General features: G+C 49.2%; 1 protein-coding gene across 3 annotated transcripts in view; it reads left to right on the forward strand.

The window, feature by feature from the left end:
- The first annotated feature begins 5,469 nt into the window (after positions 1–5,469).
- Ramp1 (receptor activity modifying protein 1) overlaps positions 5,470–15,336 on the forward strand; it is a 29,638-nt gene continuing 19,771 nt past the window's right edge. Inside the window, exon 1 of one of the 3 annotated variants that reach the window (XM_090354424.1) lies at positions 5,470–5,597. In XM_090354424.1, the coding sequence (XP_090210550.1) occupies positions 5,558–5,597 (40 nt within the window). In that variant the 5' untranslated portion in view covers positions 5,470–5,557. Of the gene's footprint in view, positions 5,598–12,634; positions 12,919–15,336 lie in introns of those variants that run through there. The other 2 variants (XM_090354423.1, XM_090354425.1) reach the window with 2 other exon arrangements.

A 15,336-nucleotide genomic window follows, 5' to 3' on the forward strand; every position in this document is an offset into this window, starting at 1 on the left:
AACAAAAACTCCATGTTGATTTTCCCTCTAAAGTTTCTATTGATATTCTATGGTTACATAACATTCTGTCCAATTTTAAAAGAATAGTCAGATTGTCCAGGTTTCCAAGTACCTTCTGGAACAAAATTTCAGACGATTTTTAGTTGTTGCTTATAACTTTTGTGGGGGGGGTCGGGTTGTGGGGCTTGAACTTCGGGCCTAGGCGCTGTCCCTGAGCTCTTCAGCTCAAGGCTACCTGCCCTACCCTTGAGCCAAGCTCTGCTTCCTGTTTTCTAGAGGTTAATTGGAGACAAGAGTCTCTGGTCCAGGGCCAGGAGTTTAGCCTAGTGGTAGAGTGCTTGCCTAGCCTGCACAAAGACCCCAGTTCGATTCCTCAGTACCACATACATAGAAAAAAAGCCAGAAATGGTGCTGTGGCTGAAGTGGTAGAGCTCCAGCTTTGAGAAAGCCCAAGGACAGTTTCCAGGCCCTGAATTCAAGGCCAAGGACTGGCCAAAAAAAAAAAAAAAAAAGGTCTGCAGTCCTTTGGTGCCTGGGGCTGGCTTTTGAACCTTGATCCTCAGATCTCAGCCTCCTGAGTAGCTAGGATTACAGGCATGAGCCACCATCCCCAGCTGCTCATAACTTTTTTTTATATACCATAGTATTAGAATATAAAAAAATCACATCATTTAAAATGTATAGTTATGCCAGGCACTGGTGGCTTATACCTGTAATTCTAACTGTAGAAGCTAAGATCTGAGGATTGAGGTTGAACACCAACTCCAGCAGAAAACTTATCTCCATATTTCCATATAACTTATCTCTCTGTGAGACTTGTATTGCCAATTAATTACCAAAAAGCCTGAAGTAGAGCTGTGTGGTTCAAGTGATAGAGTGCTACCCATGAGCACCATAGCTCAAGGACAACACCCAGGCCCTGAGTTCAAGCCTTAGAATCAGCCAAATAAATAAATAAAGGCTTATAGTAAACTGCTATGTGTACAGATTGGACCTTCTCAGAGGTCTTGTCTATCATCCTCGTAACCTGAGACTCTGTGTCAAAGGCTATAGATTCAAGAACGCTTTCTGTTTAGTTGAACTTGATGTAAAGGAGATTATCCAGGCAGGCCAATCTAATCACATGAGTTCTTAAAAGTGATAGAAGCAGAGACAGAAGAGAGAGACTCAGAAATGGCATTACAAGGGCACACTCTGCAGTCCTGCAGTTGGTAGCTTTGAAGCCAGAAAGTACCAAGAGCCAAAGAATTTGGTTGGCCTACAGCATCTGGACTGGCTTCCAACTATGATCCTCAGATCCCCACCACCTGAGTAGCTAGGTGGCTTAACTTTGTATTTCATAATAATTTTAGACTTATAGAAAGCTGCAAATGTATTAGTCTATTTTGCTTTTTCTAATGTGAACTTACATTGCTATAGTAACATAATCTAAAGCAGTAAAATTAATACTGTTAATCATAGATGAGCCCTGTTCTGTTCTTCCCCAGCCCCCATCCCCACCCTGGTCACATTTTAAGCCTGACACAAGTGCCTGTAATCCTACCTTCTCATGTGGCTCAATCTGGGAAGAAAAGTCTATGAGACTCTTATCTCCAATTATTCACAAAATAAAAACCAAAACCCAGAAGTGGATCTGTGGTTCAAGTGGTAGAGAGATAGCCTTGAACGCAGGAATTCAGGGATAGTACCCAGTGCCTGAGTTCTAACCCCAGGACAAGCACAAAGTAAATAAAAAGTTGCATTTTGTTTATAATGATAAAAGTATTACAAATGCATATCAAAAATTAGTGTTAAATATCAAGACTATATTATGATATAGAATAAAGTGGTTTTTATCTACAATGTGCTTTAAATGTGCTCATAATTTCCATTAGCATAAAGAATTAAAGTGGGTACAATTTTGGTTGTATAGACTAAAAACATTGGGAACTTGCCTTTCTCCAGTGGTACCAAGTTGTTTCCTGTGTGTCTTTATGCTGCAAGGGTGGGGTTCCGTCTCTATTCCTAGAGTATTAGGATATAATCTCTGGTTTCAGTGACTTTCTCTTTGTCACCAGTTGTTCTTAGTGTCTATACTTGCTCTCCCCTGGCTGAGGATAGGGCAACAATCTGAGGCTATGACCTAAGATTTAGTTGGGTTTTCCTCTTTTACCCAGTTCTAAAATTCTACAAGTGGTGTGGAACAAATAATTTTTCTGACAGATTTGCTTTCCACGTCTTAGGATTTTTGTTTCCGTTCAGGGACTAGTAGGACACACCCCCCTGGCTGTCCCTTCGGCTGCTTGCCAGTCTTCAATGTTTAAGTTTTAACGGCTGACTCCCGGGGGATTTGAAAAGCTAGTACTTAATAAAACTAAGGATTCCCAAGACACTGCTGTTTTGTTATTATTTAACACTCTTGTACTTAAAAAGCTCACTGAACTTAGTTACTACTTACAAACATGTTGTGTCCAGAACCAAGAGTGAAGACTCCAGCCAGTCTCCCCTTCTGTCCAAGCATATGACTGAAAAACTGCCTGTTGAACATCTGATGCCTTGTTCATGGAAGATATTCCATTCTTCCTGGTTTGTGTTGTTTTCCAGGGAGCTTCTCTCACCCTAACCTATGTTCTGTACATATGCCTTTTTTTCTCTGGCTGCTGTTAAGATTTTCTCATATTTAGTGATATTAAGAAATGTGATAAGATATGCCTTAGTGCATTCTTCTTCCTGACTCTTGTGTTAGTGGTTTGTTGATACTCTTAGATTTGTAGGTTTATCGAAAATATTCTACAGAGTAGTTATTCATATAATTCCCACACATCCTCTTCCTCCATGACTCTTATTGCACATAATAGGTCACCTGTAGTAGGCTTGTGGGGTTGTGTGTGTGTGCGTGTGCCCTTCATTCTATCTCATCACTTTGATCTTGCAAAACTAGAAGTTAAACCCTAGGACTCACATATAGCAGTCAACTGCTTTACCACTGAGCCTCTCTTCTTTCTTCCTTTTTCTTTCGTCAGTCGTGGAGCTTGAACTCTGGGCCTGGACACTGTCCCTGAGCTCTTCAGCTCAAGGTTAGTGTTCTTCCACTTGAGCCACAGTGCCACTTCTGGTTTTCTGATGTTTAACTGGAGAGAAGAATCTCACAGACTGGACTTTCATGCCCAGGCTGGCTTTGAGCTGCGGTCCTCAGATCTCAGCATCCTGAGCAGCTAGGATTGCAGGCATGAGCCACCATACCCTGGCTCCACCCTTTTCTTTCTTTTCTTTTTTTCTTTTTTTTTTTTTGGCCAGTCCTGGGCTTGAGCTCAGGGCCTGAGCACTGTCCTTGGACTTTCTCAAGGATAGAGCTCTACCACTTGAGCCTCAGCACCACTTCCAGCTTTTTTCTATGTATGTGGTACCGAGAATCGAACCTGGGTCTTTGTGAATACTAGGCAAGCACTCTACCACTAGGCCACACTCCTGGCCCACACCCTTTTCCTTTTTAAAGTCTATTCTGCAATGCTGTTGTTCCCTGGGAGTCATTTGATCTTGTTCTTGATTTCAAGTTCGTCAGCTGGCATCACAGTAACCTTTATGCTTTTTCCTACTTACTGAGCACTACTCTTATCGTTTTCTCTAGTATTGTCTGTGGTTGTAGGTTTCCCATAACTGGTGGGAAGCTGTTCTAGGCTGGATGAGAGCTTTTGGAGGTTCTTTTCCTTGACTCAGGTAATGTCTAGTGTGCTGAGTGAGACTCAAGAGGACTCTCAGCTCCCAGGCTCATTCTCTGGGCAGCTTTCTGTTGCTCACCTCATCGGTTCTTGTTACCCATCTTTCCTTTCATAGTAGAAACACCAGGCCATGTGCAATCTGATACCCACTTCATTTATTGTTTTTTGTTTTTTGGGTTTTTTTTGCCAGTCCTGGGCTTGAGCTCAGGGCCTGAGCACTGTCCTTAGACTCTCTCAAGGCTAGAGCTCTACCAATTGAGCCTCAGCACCACTTCCAGCTTTTTTCTATGTATGTGGTACCGTGGAATCGAACCTGGGTCTTCGTGCATGCTAGGCAAGCACTTTAACCACTAGGCCAAACTCCAGGCCCTACCCACTTCATTTAAATAATTTCCTGCTCTCAGGGCTTCTCACTCTATCTGTGGTCCAGTGTAATAACTGTTTATAGGTGCGGCAGAAACATAAATCTAATCTTTGTCATGACTAGAATTGAGGGCCATAACTGTATCCATTGTGACTTTCCAGTAGTGTTGGCTATATCTTTTGGATGGCATCTCACCGATGGTGTCTTTAGCTGCCATGTGCACTTTAAAGCGTTTGTTTGTGCTCATGTCCCTCAGAAGGAAGGTGAAAAGTGGTGGCATGCTGTGGATTAGCAGTGATAAAATCCAGTTGGGACTACAGTTACCCACTTGTGATTTGCCATCACGGTAGTTGTCTCACCTTAGAGCTTTTGAAGGAGAAACTTAGTAAATGTAGGTTCATGTTTAGTTGCAGATGTGAAAATCACCCAGTGGATTCACCACTGCAGGGCGGGGCTTGATGACTGGTCCAGCGCTCGTAGACTCTGTGAATGTGATTTTCTTCCTGGGGTTCAGGGACCAGCACGGTCAAGTCAAGAGAATGTGTGCCCATCCCGCCCTTCCCCTCACTTGGAAGAGCCCTGGGCCCAGCCAGTCTGGGTTACGAGCGCGGTCAGCTGCTTTCCTTCGAGCCCTTCAGCCAGCAGGTGGCGGCAGCCTCGCGGTCACCAGCTCTGGGGTGAAACCTCCCTTTTCCTGAGGGGACATTGGTCTCCAGCAGTACTGACTGCGAGGTGCTGCGCTGAGAAGCGGCTGCCCTAAGAGGAGGCGCCGCCGGGTTCTCCACGGGCAGTGCTGCACGGAGAATCTTAGTTCACACGACACCCAGCCACCAGGGAGGCCTGGACCCTGCTGCCCTGGAGATCCACTGCCTCCGGAAGCCCGCCCTGCCCAGGCCGCCCCGTGCTGGGGTCACCAGCCAGCCAGCCATCCGCCATCCGTCCGCGTGCCCGCATCCTCACTCAGTGACGGCTGCCATCTCCCTGCGCTGTGGCAGCTGCTGCCCGCGCTCCCGGCTGGCTGGCTGGCCTCACCTCTTGCCCCATCTTCCACCCCTATCAGCAAGTGGCCGCTTTTATCTTCCAAAGAACCCTGGCGGCCATGCCACTTTCTCCCCCCTCCCCGCCCCCCGCGCTGGGCTGGCTTTGTCCCCATCCTCTGGATGCCAGAACCGAAGGCTGGGCGGGCGGAGGGGCGGCCTGCAGGTCCCCAGCCGGGCGGACCCCAGAATGGCTTGGGCCGACTTGAACACTGCGGGCTCCTGCGCCAAGCACCTGGGGAGGCTGCGGAGCTGGGAGCCCGGCGGCGGGCGGGCGGGCGGGGCGGGCGGGGCAGGTGCGCGGAGCCGCTCGCAGCCGGGCGCGCGCTAGCTAGCCGCATTGCGGCACGCCGCCCCCGCTCCCCCCTTCCCCGGCGGCGGCGGCGGCGGCGGGCGGCGCGCGCTCCGGAGCCGGCCGAGACCCAGCGCGGGGCGGACGCGAGGACGGCAGCAGCACCATGGCCGGGAGCCTGCGCCGCGGCCTCTGGCTGCTCCTGGGTGAGTCGGCCGCCGCCTGCCCCAGATCCTCGCGGGGACCAGGCAGGAGGCCCGGGGCACCGGGAAGGGGGAGGGCGGCGAGGGGCGGAGGCGCCCCGCGGGAGCTGCTGGTTTTCGGGGAGGGGTAGCCAGGTGAGGGGGAGGGGGTCCCCGACCACACCCTGGGCGCGGCTTCCTGGGGCTCGAGGTGTGTACCGGTAGCCCCCGCTGGAATTGAGGCAGAGGAGGGATCTGCGGCAAGGAGGCGGCCTACTGTCCTGCTGCCGAGGGCGATTCCACGGCCCCGAGGGGCACTCGTAGGTAATCGGGAGATGGGCGGGCCCCGGGCGCCCCCCCCCCCCCAGGCGGCCCAGCTTACTGGGCCTCCCGCTTGCAGAGAAGCTGTGAACTGAAACTGGGGCAGCCAGCGCCCAGCAAGAAATCGCCCCTTCACTTCCCTTGACCCTCCTGATCTCATGCCAGGGTCAAGACCCTGCCCAGCCTTCTTCGTGTGGTTGGGGAGCCAGCCCTCGAGGCCGTGGTTGTCAGCCACGTTGCCATCTTGTTCTTCCCAGATTGATGCTGTTGGTCGAGGTGCTTGTCACACAGGCCCTGTTGGTACTATAGGGGTCCACTGACACTCCTGCTGTAGCCAAGAAAGCAGCTTAGGGCAGTGTGACAGACCCTCCGAGCAACCCCATAGCAGATCTGGAGTTTGCAAGCCTTCTTCAGTGCCATGGCATGTGAAGATGCTGAAATATTTTGGCAATAGATGAAAAAAAAGCCTAATAATATTGTGCTCTTGCATTAGGATCTGTTAGGTTTGACAAAAATATTTCTTAACAAGGCAGAGAGCTGATTTTGTTTAAAAAAAAACAAAACTAAATAAGCACATAAATAAATATCCTTCTGTGTGCTACTGCCCAGAGGCTGCACTCAAAAAAAAAAAAAACCCTGTGTAAATAAAACACAAAAAATCACATCACACACAAAGATCTCCCTTGTTTACCAAGATTTATGCTCTGCTGAAAGTCCAAAGTCCTGTAATCTTAACGTTATTCTCAGCAGTCTGGCTAATGTTATACCTTGGAAGAACAGACACAGCTTTCTGAGGTTATGGGTGAATTTCTGTCCGTGGAGCCCAGCAGAGCAGTCACCGGGCACATGCTGATTTCTTTATGAGGTTATCAGTGAATTCCTGGGGGTTTCTCCCTGTCAGAGCCCTGGACTGATCTCCTTGGTACCCAGAGTGGCAATGGGGAAGGGTTTGTCTCTTTTTTTTTCATTTTATTTTTTATTACTGAGGTAATGTATAGAGGGGTTACAATTGCATTCGCCAGATAGTAGGTGCATTACTTCTCAGGCATTGATACTCCTCATGTTTTTGTCCCCATTTCCTTCCCACCACTCCCTCCCAATCATCTTGTTTTCCCCTTTCCCTTTTCTATTTCAAATAAACAAAAGTATATACAATATGCCAGGTAACAGAGTCAGATACAGTAACAATATGAGATTAACCAAAAGGGCAACAAAGGAGAAGAGAAGTAACAGTACCTTAAGAACAATCACTCAAGATAAAGCTCTTGTTTCCATATCCTAGAGACCCTTGGGCTTTGTCTTTATGTCAGTGTGAGGATCACAGAGCAGACGCTCTGCTACTCAAGTCATTCTGCCAGCCCCTTTTGCATTTGTTATTTGTGTGTGAGTGCATGCACATGCACACACATGCATAGCAGCCCAGGACTGGGGTTTGAACTCAGGGCTTGGGCCTTGTTCCTGAGTTTTATTACACAAAGCTAATACTCTACCACTTGAGCCACAGCTCTACTTCTAGTTGTTTGTTGTTGTTGTTGTTGTTGTTGTTTTTAAACTGGTTAGAGATGGGAGTCTCATAGACTTTCCTGCCTGGGCTGGCTTTGAACCTCCATCCTCAGATCTCAGTCAACTGAGTAGCTAGGATAACAGACTTAAGCTGCCAGCACCCCAGCACCACTGATGGTTTTTTTTTTAAGTCTTGCTTTATTTTTTTTTAATGCCTGTGTTGGCCTAGACTACCATACTCCTATTTGTGTTTTCCCACATAGCCAGCTTGAAAGATGTGTAAAAATCACACCCAACTGTTGAAATACTCCCATAAGTGAGGTGACAGGCATATCCCACCCTTGGTTGAGATGGGGGTTTCATGGAATTTTCCCAGAAACTAGCCTGGAGCTGTCACCCCCCCCCCCCCCCCGATCTCAGCAGGCTTGGGCTACCACCCCCTGCCAAGGATTTATCTAAGTACAGTATGCTAATCGCAGGTTTAAGGACATGATCTGTGCTGGGTGCTGTGGCTCACATCTGTAATCCTAGCTACACAGGAGGCTGAGATCTGAGGATTGCGGTTCAAAGCTAGCTCAGACACTAAAGTCTATGAGACTCTTATCTCCAATTAACCACTACAAAACCAGAAGTGGTGTTATGGTTCCAGGGGTAGGATAGTAGCCTTGAGCTGAAGAGCCTCAGGGACAACACCCAGACCATGGTCGACAAAAAAAAACATTATCTGTGATTGTTTTACAATCAAGCTATTTTACTTATTCACTTATTTACCTGCTGGCTTTCTGTTGGCAGTTATTAAAATCTTACTGAGTTCCCTGTATTCTGCAATTAAGAATGTCACATAAGGGCTGGGAGTTTGACCTAGTGGTAGAGTGCTTGCCTAGCACACATGAAGACCCGGGTTCTATTCCTCAGTACCACATACATAGAAAAAAGCTGGAAGTGGTGCTGAGCCTCAAGTGGTAGAGCTCTAGCCTTGAGAAGGCCCAAGGACAGTGCTCAGGCCCTGAGTTCAAGCCCAGGACTGGCAAAAAAAAAAAAAAAGAATGTCACATAGAGCTAAGTATCAGTGTCTCATGCTTCTAACCCTAGCTACTCAGGAAGCTAGATCTCAGGATTCAAGTTTAAAGCTAGGCCAGGCAGGGATGTCCAGGGATGTCTTATCTCCAGTTAACCAGCAAGAAGTTTGAAGTAAAGCTGTGGCTCAAGTGGTAGAACTCTAGCCTTGAATAAAAAAGGTAAGGGATGGCATCTAGGTGTTAAGTTCAAATCCTACTACACACACACACACACACACACACACACACACACACACACTTCATTTAGAGCTACCATAAAATTTTTCATTAGTGGGAAATGAAGTTTCCAGATAAGCCACGGTTGTTTTTGGTGACCATGTTGCCAGCCTCTATTTTTGCAGGTTTCACTGGGATGCTCCAGGCACCGATACTATAGTCTTCCTCCTTGGCTGCCATGCTGAAGGCCCAAGCATTTTTGTTTTGTGAGTGACTGAATAACTACAAGTAGGATTGGAAATGCAACGTATGCAGGGATGTTGTTTTAAATCAGGGCATGATTCTAATCCTGGAATCCTGATCAGAAGAACTCACTTGCTAAAGGCCTCAGTGTGTTCATTTACCGTCACTGTACTCCAATGCAGGGAGAAAGTCTAGCTTTTTGTCTTCCTTTCCTGGTGCATGCCAGTCAGCACTGGTATTTGCTGCCAATTCAGGCCAGGGCAGAGAGAAGCATTTCCTCCCGCCGTGAGGCCACAGCATGCCGCAACATGGAGAAACATTTTAGTTAGAATCTTCAGCTAAAGCAAATAGTGTGCTGGAAACATCTCTGATTCTTTTTCCCCAGAATGAGTGAATTTCCTAGCTTCTGATCAGTGAGAAGTGGCATCTGGCAGACTGACATGGGTACTGCATGCAGGCGGTTGGAATTCTAATGGAAAGTCTGAGCCCAGGAGAGGCTCCCTGAGGACTCCAGTACCCCTCCCACAGGCTGTCCTCCCTGAGGCTCCCCTGCCCACTGCCAGGCCGGACCGTCAGTGTTCTGCTTGGAGCATGGAAAAGGCGGTCCCCTTGCCCAGCTGGAGCTGAGTGCCAGGCTGCAGTTTTTCTGTCCATGACACAGATGGACAGAGGGACAGTGCTTCTGGTCCCAGAGGTCTGTCACATTCGAGCTGGGACACTTTGACACTTCCTGTGAACAGCAAGGCTCAAGGCACTGGAGTGAGGGTATGCTTAGGGGACCCAGAGCAACCCCCTGAAAGAGGAGGCAGTTCCGCTGAGAAGGCAGGTTCAGGGAAAATGGAGGAGGGCAGCCGGGAGCCATGAATGCTGAAGGCCAGGCCAGTGTTCTCAGCTCTCCATCCCACAGGCCTGCAGGCCTGCTGGTCAGATGCCCCATCATCATGTGCTGTCTCACAGCCTCTGCACGCGCGGGCGCACACACACACACACACACACACACACATATGCTTGTATACACATGCACATACACACTCCCATGGAGGAATGAGTGTCACAGCCTTGCCCATTCCAGGACAAGAAGACCTTGGCCATGAGGAAGGTTCTATGGCCACACTGCAGCAGGCAGATCCAGCCCTGAAAAGAGCCTTCTTAACAGGGAACGCAGGATTGTTTCAGGGTCATCTGCAGCTTGGGGTGTCACTTTAACCATGCTGATGGCTTTGTTGAGACCCACTGACAAGAGGAGAGTGGCGATTTAGCTGGACATGGTGCAGCCATCACCCCCAACAAGGCTTTGCTCCCTCCCCTGTGCCCCCAGCCCTGACCCTGGGGTCAAATCAAGAAGTAGAGAGGCTAGGAGGCCTGGAGCTGCCTCACTTTCAGGGCTGGGGTGCAGCTGGCCTTCCCCCTCCCCCATCCCACTCATGCTGGGGGTTGGAGGGCTAAGCCACATGCTGCCTGGGAGAAATCAGCCAATCCCTCACCAAATACTCATTTACCATCAAGACCTGCTGTGCTGTGCCCAGGGAAGCAGCTCCCATAGACAAGCCACATGGTGGCAGAGGTGCCTCTGGGCAGGTGGCAGAGAAGGGCTCCCTGGGGAACAGCCAGGCTATTCATTCTCCTGGAACTTCTGTCACCCAACATGGAGCAGCGGGGCCATGAGAGGGACAGCTAGAAGCCAAGGGTGCTTCTGAGCAGCCCTCAAGGACAGTGCCTGTGAAGGGCAAACCAGCCTCCAGGGCCCACAGTTCCAAGACAGAGAAACCAGGCCTCCAGCCTCACTTCCTCCTCTGCCTCCACCCACCACATTGCTGCCAATAATTTTAGGCTGGGCAGTGTGGCACGTGCCAGTAACCCTAGTATTTAGTGGGCTGCAGGAGAAGGATTGTATGTACGCACACACATACATACATACGTCCACGAGCGTGCACATACACACATATATATACACAAATACATTTATTTTAAAACAGCATCTGTACTGAGCAAGTACATGTTCTTTCATGTCAGTATTCCCTAAGCAATAGAGTGTATTACTTAGTATTTATATTAGGTAGTAAAGGTCATCTAGAGATAATCTAAAGTATTTAGGAGATTGTGTAGGTTATATGACAATGTTGAACCATTTATGTGGCGCTGTCCCTGAGCTCTTCAGCTCAAGGCTACCACCCTATCCTTGAGCCAAGCCCCACTTTCAGTTTTCTAGAGGTTAATTGGAGATAAGAGTCTCAGGTGCTTTTGTACCCAGGCTGGCTTTGAACCACAATCCTCAGATCTCAGCCTCCTGAGTCGCTGGGATTACAGGTGTGAGGCAGCCAATGTTGAACCATGTTATAGAGTCATGTGAGTATCTGAATTTCCCTGGCACTTAGCCAGTCTCTATGGACACCAGGGTTGGCTATATGTACCAGCACCATTTCTAGAAGGAAAGAGAAGGTTAAGTGCAGAACCAGGTGTTGGAACTGGAGGCCTCCAGAGCACAAAATGGATATGCAAAGGCTCTGGTTCTTGGAACATTCTGGAAGTCTTTTTAGCTGAAACATGGAAAGAGCTTTGACCACCAAGGCTGATCTGTACTGTAAGCTACCAGCTATCATTCTGAGGAGGGGGAGGGAGGAGGAGGGGGAGGCTTTGAAGGTAATGGGGTGACATGTAATGGCTTACAAGAGCTCTGGATTGCCCCCCCCCCCAGTGTGGAATGGGAACATAACACCAGGTGAGAATGGCAAGCAGGAGCCAGGAAACTGGACTTACACACACTGTTTTACTATATACATAAGTAGTGCAATGTTTGGGACATAATTGAACTTAAAAAGCAGTTGATTCTCTTTTATGGTGTACCAGTCCAGGGGCTTAAATTCAGGGCCTAGGTGCTACGAGGTTTTTTTGCTCAAGGCTAACACTGTACCACTTGAGATACAGCTCTACTGCAGGCATTTGTGGTGGTTAATTGGAGATGAGAGTCTCAGAGACGTGCCTGCTTGGGCGTACATTGAAAATGGTGACCCTCAGATCTCAGCTTCCTGAGTGGCTAGGATTATAGCTACCAGCTCAAAGCTGATTCTTTTAGATTCAGTTGAACAATCGCCCTGTTCTGTGTGGACGGAACCTGGCAGTCCAGGCCTGGGGCTCCCTGGAACTCCAAGGCAATGGCAGGTAGGCTACCATCTGGACAGATGTAGGGCTCGCACAGAGGTTTGGCCAGGTAGATGTGGGCACTGGAGGCTGGTTTGCCCTGTTGCAGCCTAGCGGAGGGTAGGTGAGGTGCAGAGCTGGTTCACGGAAGGCAAGGGTGGAAGCCCCAGAAAAAAGGGAGTCCAGGCTCTGTCTTGGCCCCAGCAGTGGGGGAGGGTGGACAGAGATAGTCCCATTGGAACTTGGCACTTGCCATGGCAGGTGATGATCCGGTGAATGCCGGAGGTTAGAACTGGACTGTGGCAGTTCCCCTGGTCCTGTGATTTGAAAAATGCAGACATTCGATCCAGTGAACAGAGCTGACTTGGTAGCAGCACCAGCCTTTAACAACTCTGTCTTCTGATTGATAATGGTTGGTGATCATGGTACTTGCCTCAAGACCCTGCTCAAGAAATGTCCTGTATCTGTAGCTGGGCGCTGGCTCTCGCCTGGCTTCACTTATGGTGGGGAGCACCCTTCCCCGTGGGGACAGGAGGCAGAGGGGAGAAGGAATGGCCAAGGACACCCACCAGAGCCGCTCATTCAACCATGGCCTACCTCCTGATTTCCATCCCTCCGCAGAAGCGCACTGATGGATGATCCATGGATGAGGTCAGAGCCTTGAGATCAAATCACTTCCCCCAAATCACCTCCAACACTGCTGCCCCAGGGACTACACCTTCAACACACAGTGGAGAACATTCCAGATCTACACTGAGGCCCGCAGGCAAGGGGTGCTACCTGTGTTCTCGTAGTGTATGTGAACACGGTCCATCCGAAGGCACGGAGCCTGTGCAGAGATGATTCTCCATGTCTCTGTCTGAGGTTGGGCCTTGTGTCTCCTGACCAGTTCCCTGCCCACACAGGTCAGTTCTGGTGCTTACTGCTCCCCCGTGTTCCCTTGTCACCCTGTCCCAAGTCTTCCTTCTCTGGTTTACCAGCAACCGCGTGAGTGTGCTGAGCCAGCCCTCCACGGGTCACGTTCGCCATACTTGTCATGCTGACCAAGTTCCCTGAACTTTCCTGTCTTGAACTGTATTTTGGAGGGGTCTTCTCTCTCCCCCACACTTCTTTTTTCTTTCCTTCTCCCACATGAACCAGGCCCTCCTTATGTTTTCTTTCTTTTTTTTTTTTTTTTTTGCCAGTCCTGGGCCTTGAACTGCGGGCCTGAGCACTGTCCTTGGGCTTTCTCAAGGCTAGAGCTCTACCACTTGAGCCACAGCACCACTTCTGGCTTTTTACTATGTATGTGGTACTGAGGCATCCAACCCGGGTCTTCATGCATGCTAGACAAGCACTCTACCACTAGGTTAAACTCGCCGCCCCTGATGCTTTCTTTTTTTATGGTTGGTCCTAGGGCTTGAACTCAGGGCTTGAATGCAGTCCTTGAGCTTTCATGCTCAAAGCTAGTGCTCTTCTACTTGAGCCACTGTTCAAACATTTTGGTAGTTTAGGGAGATGAAAGAACTTTCCTGACCAAGCTTGCTTCAAAACGTGATCCTTGGATTTCAGCCTCTTGAGTAGCTAGGATTGCTGGTGTGTGAGCTGGCTGCCCCTGGCACTTATGACTAGGGTTTTTTTTTTTTATTATTGTTATTATAAAGGTGATGTGCAGAGGAGCTACAGTTACATAAGTCAGGTAATGAGTACATTTCTTTTTAGACCACTTCACCCCTTCCCTCGCTCCCTTTCACCCTACGTGTACTTTTAAAAGCAAAGTGGTGTTAAATACAATCCTGTTGTGAAGTCATCATTTGCCTCCAGAATGAAGAACGGACGCTCTTCCCCTGAATGCCCTAACCCCTCCTCCCTCATCGCCCGACTGTGGTGGACACCCTTGCACTTCATGGCTCTCCTTTGAAGCAGTCTTGCACCTGCCTGTGTGTCCTTCCACATGCTGTCCTCAGGATTCGTCCAGGGTGCAGCTAGAGTCAGGATTTCTTTCCTTTTGAAGGCCAAACTATTCCATGGTGTGAGCATACCATTCTGTTGGTTCTCCTTGGCCCCATGAATTAATGCCGCTGCTGCAAATGTGGCCTGCAATGCCTCCTCCAGTCCTGCTGTCCCTTCCCTCAAGGGTCTGTGCAGAAGCAGAATCGCTAGGCCACGTGGTAGTTTGGACTAACTTTTGGAGGAATTTGCTTTCCCACAGCAGTGCGCGGGCTTCCAGTGTTCTGCACCCTTACCCATGTCGCCTGTGCTTCCATTTCCTGTGGTATCCGCCGTCCAGACCCCTGGGAGTTGCCACTCTGGAATTTCACACTGTCTGTACAACGTGGTGGTGCACTCTTTCATCTTGTTTTGCTCTGGCATTCCTTTGACTGTCGTTCGGGTGTTCCCCACTCAGGTTCTGGCAAAGCATCCAGTTTCTCCAAGCTTCAGGGAGCACATGCCATGGCATGTAACCCTAGCTGCTCATGAGGTTGAGATCTGGGAGTCTCAGTGTGAAGCCAGTCCAGGCAGGAAACTCCATGGGATGTATTTCCAGTTAACAAGCAGAAGCTGAAATGGACGTGTGTCTCAAGTAGTGAAGGTTGGCCTTGAGTGAATAAACCTAGCGAAAGCTCAAGTCCCATGCTCATTCACATACCAAGGGGGGGTGGGGAGGAGAGGTTCAAATTAGCGTCTGAAAACCTTGGGGCCTGGTGAGCTTGGATGGTTGTTTCCTGCCCACACTGCGCCTGGCTGTGGCGTGGAGGTGTCCTGAGTTCACCACCCCTGGGACAGAGGTGAGGACGCTGGTAGGGCTGGCTGGGTAGGGCTGGCCCCGGTCAGTGCTCTGCAGGGGGTCATTGGCCTCTCTGGCTTAATGCACTCTGCGTAGAGTTTATGATAACACCGTATTTTTTCTCCTGTTTAAGGCTTCCAGGGATATCCCAGTTTTCATTTGTTCTGCTGTTTGTTTGAGCTCTGTGTTTTCTTGTTCCTCTCTAGTAGACAGTCTCTTTTTTTGTTAAATTTTTGTTTAGTTTTCTTTTTTTTTCCAGTCCTGGACTTGAGCTTGGAGCCTGAGCACTGTCCTTGGACCTTTTCAAGGCTAGAGCTCTAGCACTTGAACCTCAGCACCACTTCTGGCTTTGTTCTACATATGTGGTACCGAGGAATCGAACCTGGGTCTTCGTGCATGCTAGGCGAGCACTCCACCACTGGGCCAAACTTCCGGCTAATTTTTGTTTAGTTTTATGACCTCAAAACTTTATTTCTTGGATTATCAAGTTCAGAAATGAAGCCAGGAATCGCACGCATGCGTGCAGTCCCCAGAGATCAGGAGGCAGAGGCAGGGA

This window comes from Megascapheus bottae, chromosome 21, assembly GCF_031878675.1.
Source record: "Megascapheus bottae isolate mThoBot1 chromosome 21, mThoBot2.hap1, whole genome shotgun sequence".
In the NCBI taxonomy this organism is placed as follows: domain Eukaryota; kingdom Metazoa; phylum Chordata; class Mammalia; order Rodentia; family Geomyidae; genus Megascapheus; species Megascapheus bottae.